Here is a 12,477-nt window from a genome sequence, read left to right as displayed (position 1 = left end):
AACTTCCATTGTATACTTAAATAAAATATTTTCTCTTTGTTTCCTGTGTTTATTTTCTCATTGACATTGACTACTAATGGAATTTTAATTCCTAGAAGGTGAGTTCTTTAATAACATTAATAAGCATAGTGCCCTGATCATAATGCATTGGGCATGCATGTCCAATAATCATAATAATGTATATATGATGAACGAGTGAATGAATTAATTAATGAATGAGTGAGTGAGTGAATGAGTGAATGAGTGAATGAATGAATGAGTGAAAAAACATTTATTAAGCACTTAGATTCCAGATGTGTGCTCAGTATTGTGGATTCAAATACAAAAAAAAAAAAGTCTTAGGGAAAGATGATGTACACTGGGAGTGGTGGCCAGAGAAGGGTGTTTTGATATGGAAAATCACAGGAATGGTAAGAGAAGTCACAGAACAATTGTTTGGCACAGCCTTTCCAGGAATGCTAATGTTGATTTGATCACAATTCCCAGAGCTCAAGATAAGAAAAGAGAAGAGGGAAGGCACATGAGCCAGCATTAAGCATGAAAATGATCAGAGAATAGCATGCTGGGTCTAGGGCTAGCTAGACCTGTGAATTCTCACTAATCAGGAGAGTGAGAACCGAATCTTGGAGGACTGTGGCATTGTAGAAAGATGGCCAAGGAGCAGATAACTGAAGGGTATGAACAGGATCATCTCACAAACAGTTGAAAAATAGTTGAGGGGAAAAAAATCAAAACCATAGAGATCTTGGCATGAGGCTTAGCTAAACCAGATCATCCTTACAATATCTGTAGATAAAACATGTGTTTGTTATTGTCATGGCAGATATTCTGGGCACAATCCATTAGAGAAGAGAGTCTGTGTTCACAGCAAAGGCATCCAGATGTTTCTGCTTGTGGATGATATTTTGCTGATTATATTAAGTCTCCAAACACTAGAGGCCCTTCTTAATGTGATCTTCCTCAAAGAAACTGGCCTGTACGATGAATCTTTAGGTCCTTTTACAGGTGCATATTTTAGGGCTGAGGTTGCTGGTAAATAGGACCTTGGTGTAGTTGTTGTTTAGTCACATCTGACTAGTCCTAAACCCATATAGGGTTTTCATGGCAAAGATACTGGAGTGGTTTGCCATTTCCTTCTCCAGTGGTTTAAGGCAAACAGAGATTAAGTGACTTGCCTAAGGTCATGCAGCTAGTGAGCTTCTGAGACCAGATTTGAATTTGGGTTTTCCCACTGAGCCATCTGGCTGTCTCAAATAGTGTTTAGCCTGACAAATTGTATTGTCCTTGGCTATTTCATTTCCAAGTTCAAAGTCTATTTGAAGAAATACTATGGAAGGGAAAGAAGAGAATAATAGGTCTTTAAACAGAGTACAGATGATCCCGAATGGAATATGATGTTGTGGGACCCCTTTTGTATATGGGTTTCACTAGCTGGCCACTGAGACCCCGTGCAACTCTCACATTCTGTGGTTCTGTTCATCTGTAGCTCCTACAAACAATGAGCATTGGGAAATGACCAGCAGCAGTCTGGCATCCAGGAAGGACCCTCTGGGAAATTTTGAAATCAAATCACCTGTTAAGATATACAGGAAAGCTAACTTAGATTCTGCTTGACCTTTGAGTCTACAGATATCATCGGACAGCTTAGCATTTGCTAACTTCTCTTGTGATCTTACTCAAAAAGAAATTGCATAAACTCTCCAATTACAAATACGTTGTGGTTTCTGACTATAAAGTCCACCATTGGGTTATTAAAATGAAATGATAGGAAAGTTGGTCAACTACATTTTATTGATGAGCCTACAAAGTAAGAGTTAGTGAATAACTCTGCAGTAAAACTAGCCATCAGCTTACACACTTGAATGTGACAATTCTTCATGGTTGTTGTTTTTTTTACGTTGTTATACTTTCTTTTCTTTTCTTTCTTTTTTTTTTTTGAGATGAGGGTTAAGTGACTTGCCCAGGGTCACACAGCTAATAAGTATCAAGTGTCTGAAGCCAAACTTGAACTCGGGTCCTCCTGAATCCAGGGCTGGTGTTTTATCCACGGTGTCACCTAGCTGCCCCAGTTGTTATTCATAAATCCTTAAAAGAGGGATTCTCACAAGGGATCATGCAGCTCTTTGAAAGCTCCCAGAGTATTTTTGTATCTTGCCCCACCATGAACCACATTTATCTGATATTCCTATAGTAGTCAGACTGAACCGCATCTATGGGATATGTCTAGGACTTTCTTGGGAGAAGGAAATGTATCTGATTACCACTCTCCTTGCTTACCCTTTCCTCCCAGACCATTTTTAAACCATATGTCAGCTAAAGTTACATTTCTTAGCCTTTTTCTATGCCTATAAAACACAGGAAAAGTACAAAGGCTTCTTTAAGTCCCTTTCTCTGTACCCTCTTGAGGCACAAATCTTTCTTGTGTTCAGCTTTCATAGTGCTAATATATCCTTATTTAGTGTCCTGGCTTTACGTACAGTTCTCCTTTTTGTGTCACACACATCTCATGCCTCTCTGAGCACTTAACTCTTCCTCTCTGTCTGCTCTTGGTTCCTTGAATTCTTTCCCTTTGTGTCTATAACAGTCTCTGTCCTTTTTCCTTTTCTTTGTATCCATTACTTGGACACAAGCTCTCAATTCTTATCACTATATTTCTTTGTGTTCATCTCCCTCTTGGTACCTTTCTGTCCATCTGTGGCTTTCTCTGTCCTGTACCATTGGATTTAACTGACACTCCTCATTAATTCTCCCTCTTTATCTTCTCTCTTTGCTCTTTTAATTTGTCTCCTTCAGGAAGCCTTTCCTTTTCAGCATAACTATTTCTATATGTCTTTCTTCCCAAGCTAGTAAATATCCAGGCTTCTTTTGCTCCTTTTCAAGCATCTGTACTTGAAGAGGGTGAGTATATTTGTATGAAAATGATGATGAGGGTGAGGGATGTTCTTGTAATTCAGAGAAACAGAGACCCAGGCAGTGTTTGTTTACCATATTGCTCTTCTCTGCCATGTCTATCTTGCTCTACCTTTTCCTTTCACATTAAAATTCTATCATTTCCTCTATTTCTGTCAAATTCTGGTTCAGAAAATCTTTCCAATAAGCAATAAGCTCTGTACCTTCTTGGGTTTTTAGGTGCCAAGCAACAAAAAAGAGCTATCAGAAAAATTGTACTGCAGTCCTTCCTGGAAAAAGGCAACCTTAACAAATTTGTAAATGATTCAAAGCTGGAAGGGTCAGCTAAGATATTAAATGATAGCATCAAGCTCCCAAAAGATTCTTGAGTTAAATTGGGTTAAATCTTTTTTGGGGGGGGTAAATTGGGTTAAATCTTAGTGGGGGCGGTTAATTTCGATTAAATCTTTTTTTTTTTAAGTGAGGCAATTGGGGTTAAGTGACTTGCCCAGGGTCACACAGCTAGTAAGTGTTAAGTGTCTGAGGCCAGATTTGAACTCAGGTACTCCTGACTCCAGGGCCAGTTCTCTATCCACTGCACCACCTAGCTGCCCCTAATTTGGATTAAATCTTTAAAAAAAATAATAAAATTTTCTAAAGATGAATTTAAAATTTTATGCATAGATTCAAAAATGAACTTTTAAAGTGTAATGTGGGGAAAGTATTGATAAACAGCAATATATCTTAAAGAGATCTGGGGATTGTATATACTCTGAGCTAAGTATGAGTCAATAACGTGATATGTCAGGCAAAAAAAAAGTTAAGATCTTGGATTACATAGAGAAAGGCATAGGTAGCAGAATTAAGATGATGCTAGTTCCTCTCTCCTCTGCCCTCATCATATCACATCTGGAGTATTATGTTCTACTCCATATGCCACAGTTTGGGAAGGATATAGATAAAGCGGGAGAGTTTCCAGAAGAAAGTGAAGAGCCTTGAGTTTGTGCCATATGAGAATTGGTTGAAAGAACTAAGAATGTTGAACCTGGAGAAGAGAGGCCTGGAGAGGAGGGGGATTACATTTTTCTTCAATTATTTGAAAAGTTTTCATGTGGAAGAGGGATTAGCCTTTTCCGTCTGGTTCCAGAAGGCAAACCAATGGATAGAAGCTGTTGAGAGGGATATTTAAGGTTGGTGTCAGGAAGAACTTCCTAAGCAATTAGTGCTTTCTGAAAGTCAAATGAGCTACCTCAGGAGGTGGTTCATTTCCCCCTCCTTGGACATCTTCAGCAGAGATTAGAAGCATCCTTGCTGGGTTTGGAGTAGTGTGAATACCTTTTCAGATATGGGTTAGATTGAATGGTAACCGAGATCCCTTCCAATTCTAAAAAGTGATCATTTTGTAAATGTCTTCTCAAGTGGTCATGTTGTACAGTAGAAAGTACCTTGAATTGGGAATCAAAAGACTTGGATTTGAATCACCGTTCTACTATTTACTATCTGGAAGACCTTGGGCTGGTAATTTAGCCTCTCCAAACCTCAGTTCTTCATTAATTAAAATGAGGCAAATGGACTAGATTGCCTATGAGGTCATTTCCAACTCTAAATTCTACAATCTTATGAATATAGAGGAAAGGACAATGGATTTAGATCAAAGAGAGAATTGTTCAAACATCGTCTCAAGCACTTACTATCTGTGTGAAGATGAATAGGTTGTTCAGTCTCTTGGGTGCTCAGTTTCTTCACCTACAAAATGGTATCTATCCAACATACTTGGTTGTGAGGATCATCTCAAAGTGCCTGGTTAGTAAAATACTATGTAAACTCCAGTTATCATCATCAATCAATCATCATCATTATCCATGGGTCAATCAGACAAAAGGGCTGGTGAAGTAGTTCTAAGAAGTGTATTGACTTTGCACCGTGTCTAAGAATAGATCTAATGTCTTGTAATTTCCTAGACAGCTTGAATCTCAAATAAAATCAGTTAATTTGAGTGATTTACAACACCAATACAGGGTAAAGTTTGAGGAGTGAAACATGGTAATGCAATGGAAAGATGCTCAGATTTAGAGCCAGAAAACCTGAATTCAAATTCTGACTCTATCATTTTCTACCTTTCTAAGTTACCTAACCTTTCTGGGCTTCATCTTCCTCATATGAAATGTAAGTGGGTTGTATTGGATGACTTCTAAGGTCTTTTCCTACTCTAAATCTAGGACCCTATGGTCTCTATATCCCATCCTCAGTAGTAGTACCTTAACTTTTTGTCCTTGGACAGAGTGGATCTTAGAAGTCCACCTATAAAATGTATGGAAATGTGAAAGGATCTTTTATTCCAAAGTATTAGTTCTCACTTCCCTTTTTCCCCCAGTTTTACCAACATAGATTACTTCTTTAGGGCCCTGAAGATTTGTGTTTTAATACCCTATAAAAATACATATCTTCCTGACTAACGTTTTAGCTAATAAAGCTTGCTAGCCAACTAATTCAAAAAGAGTCAAATGTCAAAGCTTGAAGTAATAGTCAAATAGCACTTGGTTTGTAACCACTCATGCATTTATTTTTTTTCTTTTAATTTTTTTTCACTCATTTATTATGTATTCTTTGCATTATGGATATATATTCTACCATGTTATTTCATAGTTATGAACATTACAAAAAAATCTTAGTTTCATAAAGGATGAATTGGAAAGAAGAAAAGTACATTGCAGTTACTTAATAATGGTAAGTGATGAAGAAAAAACCCAGAGAATTTATATAATTTATGCATGGCCACACAGTTTACTTGTAGCAAAGAGCAAACTCAAAATCAATAATCTCAATTCCCAGTCATATGCTCTTTCAAACACACCCTGCTATATCATTTAGCGAATGCCACAATGCATTAAAATGTACGTATCTCTAGAAGACTCCCACTAGGGTAACTTCCAAAGGGAAATTCAGGAATTAAGGCAGTCAAGTGGGGGGAAAGAATTATGACCATACAAGTCTTTGGGTAACCCTCAAATCCTGCTACATAGGACACCACCCATACTACCTTTGCTCAAGGACAGTTCTGTCTATCCCTAAGGAGCAATTTAAATCTATTTAAAGAACTTCAAAGAACAAGGAACCCACTGGTTTCAAGTTTGTGTACATGTATATGCACAGTCCTCCTGGTGAAACCACTTCCTCTTTCGTTCATTGGGAAAATTATTGCTGGACTTACAAGTATGGTTGCTCGGTCTTACCAGATGAGGAATGATAAGATAACTCATGCTGTCCTTCGCCCAGCCTGATTACTTAAGTATGTTTCTCCTGATTTCAATCTGGACTCATCTGTCCTGAGCTTAAGTCACAAGGTGAAATCAGTTTTCTCCATTTATAGCACATAGAGGTTTACTATTGCTAATTTTATTTGAGCTGTAAATTGGTCTATCGTGGGTTCAATTAACTGCTAATCCTTTGTGATACAAGGCTTTCACAAGCTTGAGGTTTTCAATATGGGTCAGAAATATTTGGGCAGCACCAGGTGTTTGAGTGCATTTGGCTAATTAGAAATCATATCTCCTTCCTCATTCATAATCATCAACTGCTATTGAATTATTCTCAAGTATGTGGCATTTTACTGAGAACTATGGACATTTATAAAACATAGAGAAGGCATATGTGGTGGGCCAGGATGGGTCCTGGTAGTGATATCTCAAGCCAGGGAGAGCAAGGGACATGGTTTTAAGTATTGACCTCTTCCAAGGGGGAGGCCTAGCTGAAGTCATTGGATGTAAGTTGTGGTGTAAGGTTGCTCAGAGGCAGTAAACAATTATTGCTAAAATAGCCACACTAAGATTCAGTAGACATAGAAGAATGAGTTACCAGTGGGTTGGAATGGGAATTCCATGGCATTTTAGCCAACACTGCAGCAGTCATGGGGCTGCCTGTTCTCTCAATGTCTAACAGTAACTTTTTAGCATGCTCTGCCCACACAGTGCAGGGACACTATACCCCTGAAGTGACAACTGATAGAATAAAGCCCTTGTCTTATATGATAATCTCATTGGCCATAAGAGATGATCTCATAGACGAAGTAACAGACATATGCTCTTTTTAAGGTAATGGGGAAATTATGGTAGTAGAGTTAAATAGATTCAAGTCTGCACTTTGAGCTGTGGTGTGGGAAGATTGGACCAAGGGCTTTGGAGTCATTGCCTGTCTTTGTCCTTCCTTTCTTGAGACTCATGTGTGGAGCTTAATTCTTTCTTTTTTCCTTTGCGATAGTAGGTTATCAGAAACAATACTTATATCCCACTGGTTTTAAAATTAATTGTTTTATTTGGGGAGTTAAAAATTAAACACACAGTTGGCATTCTAGTAGTAACTCTCTAAATGAAATAGAGAAGCTTTGTGTGCATTTGAGGTGACTGAATTCTAAAATAAACTTGTGCCCTTGAACTTGAGATGAGGAAGAATTGGAGATAATCCTTTGACTTTCCTTTTCCAATTCTGTTTTATCGAGCCAAAATGTTCTTCTTTTTAGAAAACAAGTCTAGAATACACTCCATCTCTCCAATCTGTTCATTTTCAATGGATATTCACCGTGCCTCAAATTCTTTCTCTTCTTATCTCCACCTCTTGGCTTCCCTGGCATCCTTCAAGTCACAGCTAAAATCCTGCCTTTTGCTTGTACATAATTGTTTGCATGTTGTCTCCTCCATTAGACTACGAGTTCCTTGAAAACAGTGACTATGTCTCCTCCCATTTTTGTGCCCCCAGGGCTTAGCACAGTGCTGGACACATAGTAGGTACTTAATAAATTGTGTTTATTTAACTGGGCTTATTTAACTTGACTTCTGAGGCAAAGACTAAAAAAATCTAGTTTCCCTTTGATCATCTATATTCCTTTTTCTTTTATAAGACCCTGTTAAAACTCATGAATGTTCCTCAATACAGAGGCATATGCAGACCTAGAGTTTCCTAAATATGGCATAAGTTTACATACACTTTGCATGTCACAGCAGTTCTAATTCAAGGCAAGTAATCTTACAATGTTTGATCCCAGGTACATAAGAGAGAAAGAGATCAAGTTATGAGTAGATAAAGTCACCAGTTCACCCCCAGGATCATTTCAAATGCCACCTTCTACTAGAAGCTTTTCTTCATCTTTCTAGTTCTCCATTCCAAATTATAGTGTATTTACACACACACACACACACACATACACACACAACATTTACTTATATGTTATACATGTTTTCCCTTTAGTAGAATATAAGATCTTTGAGGGAAGGGAGTGTTTCATTTCTGGCTTCAAAGTCAGAATACAACATGGTGCCTGGCCCCTAATAAACACTTAATAAATTCTTATTGAGTTTAATAGATTATTTATTTTCCATGAAGAGGAATCAGATCAATCCTTCAAAAGCTCAGAAATCCCCATATTTCTTGTGTCATTTTGTGAAAATGAAGCTCATTTTGTATACCATGTGCATAAAGTTAGCACATGTATAAAGTATAGGGACAAGTCAATGGGGAAGCTATGAAGGATAACTGAGATTACTGATTCCTGACAGTGGTTAGGATGAAGCCTCCTAGAAAAGCCATGTGTTTCCCTTTAAGGCATATCACGCATAGTCATTCTGCCAGGCAGCTTCTGAGGAGCCTTCCCCAGGGACAAGGGTCACTCCTCTCTCAGGGTATACTCAATTCATACATTAATAAGTCATCTGTTTGGGTCATTTTCTGTATATGGAGTGAGGGTCTTGAAGCAGGATGTGTCTTTGTTCTTTATATGCTGGAAAAGGAGGATACCCCAAGGCTATGAGCCATTGCCCCTCCAGTGGCTTACAAAATCTGTTACATCCCTAAGGAGTAAAGAAGGTACCCTTTGCAGAAGAAATCTGTGAGGAATTGTTTCCAAAGACAACTTTCCTCACCACTTTACCAGCTATTGCCTGGATATAGTGATAACTAGAATTTCACACACCCCCAAGGAAAGAGGAAGGAAAACGCAGATCTGGAAAGTTAGGTGTATTCAGTACACTGGACAACATTCCAATATTATCTCTTTAAAATTTAAAACGAAAGTCTTGTCCTCTGCAGAATAAAATGAGGTCCTCCGTGTTTTGTTTTCCAGGTGTGTGTGTGTGTGTGTGTGTGTGTGTGTGTGTGTGTGTGTGTGTGTTGTGTGTGTGTGTAAAGAAACGAGCTTCCAAAGGAATTTTTTTAAAACCACTAGGGAAGACCAAAAGGAACCGACTAGAGGTATACACAATAGACACATGTAATATTTATCTGAAATCCTCTGTGCTTGGGAGTGGGAAGCTGTCATTTGCCTGGGTTAATTATACATGCAGCAGAAACGCAAGGTGATTGGCTGTAGTAGCACTGAAGGCAAAGGAAGGGAGGGGAGAGGAGGGAAAAGAGAGTCTTGCAGCACTCAAATGTAAACAGTGGAAAGAAAGAGATCGAGAGTAAAAAGCTTTGGGGTGCTCTCCCGATTGAGCAGCCCTCGGAAATCTGCACTGGCTCATGGAGCCGGCCTTTTGTTCACCTAGCTCCGGCAGCCCCGGTGGGGTGGATGGAAAGCCCGTGCTGTGAAGGCTGCCAATGCCTCTTCCATGGATTTTAACAATAGGGACGGTGGGGATGCACTAGCTCCCCCCAGTACTGCGGCTCCTGGCCCTGCATGCTAGTTCAGACGGGGCAATGGAAACGAGCATGAGGAAGTTCACAGTGCGTAGATTCTTCTCGGTCTATCTCCGCAAGAAATCCCGTTCGAAGAGTTCGAGTTTAAGTAGATTTGAGGTAAATCGCATGGCCTAAATGATTGGGATGGCACCCAGGGTGGGAAACGTATGGATCAGGGGAGTATCTGCAGTCGCTGAATGAATGATGAGTTGGGAAAGGCTGTTTTGTGGAGGTTGGGGATGTCCGTTCGTGTCCTGATGCTGCTGCTGCTGCTGCTGCTGCTGCTGCTGCTGCTGCCGCCGCCGCCGCTCTCTCCCTCTTTGGTCAATCGCTGAGCAGTTTGTCTTTCTTGCCAGGCACATTTTAACCTGTCCGGTGAATATCACTAGTGTAAGCCCTGATGCGTAAAGATCCATGCTTGGGAGTTAGGGAAACTTATTTGAAACCACGGCTGATTCACCTAAATCTAAATCAGCAATGCTCAAAATATTATTGATGTGACTCATTGAACTGGCCTGCCCCTGTGACTGTCAGTCAACACTCAGCTTTGTCCTGTTGAAGTTTCCTTAATTTAAAAATAAAATGCAGCTGCTCCTAAGAATTTGTCAACAATAAACATTTTCCTTATTTACTTAGCTGGATGTTCACCATGTTAACGTGTATCTGAATGCAGTTCTGGACAGTATCCAGAAATGCCACATGATATTTAGGGGCATCCCAGAAGGGTGGTAGAGAAGTAGAGGGTGTGCCTTCAGTAGTATCATCCAAATTCCCATCATCTCACATGATTCTACTCTTGTTGATTATTGATTCTTCAGTTGCGCACTAAGGTATTTAACTTAAAGGAGAATAAACATTATTTTCTTATAAGATTAGTTTAAAGAGTTCAAAATTAGCCACCCCCAAACACAGAGGGGGGGGAGAGGAGAGAGAATGAATACAATCTACTTAGTTGGCTGGGGCATTCTAAAAAGGCAGTTTTCCTTTAATAGAGCACTGATGCGTTAGGCCCCTACAGCTTCAGGGTCAATTTAAAATGGTTCTGAAAACCTAGTAGATCCTGAAAATTATGCCTTTCCCCTTCCCCCCTCCCCCTTCCTTCACCTTCTGCCTTTAAATGTTTGCAAAGTTGCTTTCCAAACAATTCTAAAGTAGGTTCAGAGTACTAGCCAAGAACTTTTGGACCACCACTCCCCAACCTAAATCAGTCAAATTTCCAACATAATAGAAAGGTAAGGCATATTTTCAATGAAGAGGAGACCTCCTGGAAATAGACACAAGGACGTAACCTACAGATTTCTTTTGGTGTTGTCCTTGGCCCTCACACATGGAGCTCAGTAGGATTATATTTTATTTGTTACCTCATTTGAATCAGTTACCTTTTTTTTTCATTCTTGTTTCCTTTGTCACTGACTGCTCTGTATTGGACCCTATGGACTCCTTAAGTCTTTGAGCCGATTTTTAAGGAAAACTCAACTTGGGATTTAAAAGGAGCTTTGAATCATTTAATTATAAAGTTTATCTTGTGTCATTGCTGAATCAAGAGTCGAAATTGCTAGGCTGCACCTTACTGTGCCTGTTTTCTGGGAGAGAAAAGCATATATTTACAAGAACCATTGATTGAGTGGTACTAGGAGGTCTCCCTTCTGGCCAGAAAGAATATACATTTAAAATTGCAGTTGAAATTTTGGAAGAATGAAATTATTTTTAAAAAATACTACAGTGGATGATAACAAAATTCTAAAGCAATATTTTCACCATGTTTCTATTATTTACATCTTCTCCTTTTTAATTCATTGTCTTTTTCAAGGTGGAGAGGAATATAAGTTATTAATTTTTTTCCCTCCCAAAGCACCAGCCCTTATTCAGAAAAGACAGTGCCAGGAGCCTTTTTTGAAATTTGTCAGAGTTGAGGGCTCTTATCACAACTTTGCATTGCCCAGACCCACTCCACCCCAGCCTTTTTTATATCTAATATTCTCTCTACCTATTTTCAGATAATGTAAAAGAAAGATTTTTTTCTTTTAGAAAGCATAACCAATAAAAATGGTTCCATTATTGAAAAGTTAAAATCGTAAAATATGTTAGTACCTATAAATGTCCGAACTGATTGGGGAAAACCACAGTATTTTCTGAGAGAAAAGCCTCACCATTTTTACATCTGCACATTCACATCTGATTGCAGACCAAGGAGTGCTAATCAACAAAATGTAAAAGGCAGGAGCCCCCTGCCAGTAGCTTGGAATTTAGAAGTAGAAACATCCAGTAATTATCTCAAACAGATGGGTGTTTGCCCTGGGTTGGTTTAGGATACTAAATGAGAAAAAAGTCCCCAGTGACCAAAAAGTAAACCAAAGGTAATTGGCTTAGAAATATAAAACAAATTTGTTTAAAAACAATACTAGTTTGCATTTGACCCCAAAGTCTGGTGTCTCATAAAACCTGAGTACCGTAGAATAGGTTGAAATAACATTTTTAGCAGGAAAAAAGAAAAGAAAAACCCCACACTATTCATCTAACTTCCTGTCCGGGTTTTCCCAATACCGTGATTTTGAATGTACCTCCCTTTGATTTCTAGTGACTCAACTCTCAGATTTAAGGGCAGAGGGTGACTTTATAAATAGTAACTTGTAAAAAAAAAATCATGCAAACACCTCTCTAACATCTGGATTGCTTTTATCAGATTCTCCATGACATGATTGGGGGAAGGGGAGTAACAAAAGAGGAAATAAATTCCTTCCCCCCCACCCACCCAGTCCCATGGGTATCTTTGCTTTAGATCCTTTCTCATTCTTATAGGTTTTTATCTAACTTGTAGGATCATAGGATCCTTGCTTCTTCCCCAGAGTCAGAGTTCAGATCTTGTTTGACCCCTTCCCAACCAACTCTGGTGGCTAAGCATGTGTCAGACAGAGGCTTGCC

The 12,477-nt window shown here is 39.0% G+C and overlaps 1 protein-coding gene across 3 annotated transcripts in view; it reads left to right on the top strand.

Moving 5' to 3' along the window:
- RPS6KA2 (ribosomal protein S6 kinase A2) overlaps positions 1–12,477 on the top strand; it is a 599,568-nt gene that overhangs the window by 299,084 nt on the left and 288,007 nt on the right. The window contains exon 1 of one of the 3 annotated variants that reach the window (XM_044005230.1): positions 9,293–9,672. The exons of the other annotated variants lie outside the window; for them this stretch is intronic. Coding sequence (XP_043861165.1) covers positions 9,574–9,672 — 99 coding nt within the window. The 5' untranslated portion in view covers positions 9,293–9,573. Of the gene's footprint in view, positions 1–9,292; positions 9,673–12,477 lie in introns of those variants that run through there. 3 annotated transcript variants of the gene reach the window in all.

Source organism: Dromiciops gliroides, chromosome 4 (genome assembly GCF_019393635.1).
Source record: "Dromiciops gliroides isolate mDroGli1 chromosome 4, mDroGli1.pri, whole genome shotgun sequence".
Classification (NCBI taxonomy): domain Eukaryota; kingdom Metazoa; phylum Chordata; class Mammalia; order Microbiotheria; family Microbiotheriidae; genus Dromiciops; species Dromiciops gliroides.
This window is presented reverse-complemented; position numbering and strand designations above follow the sequence as displayed.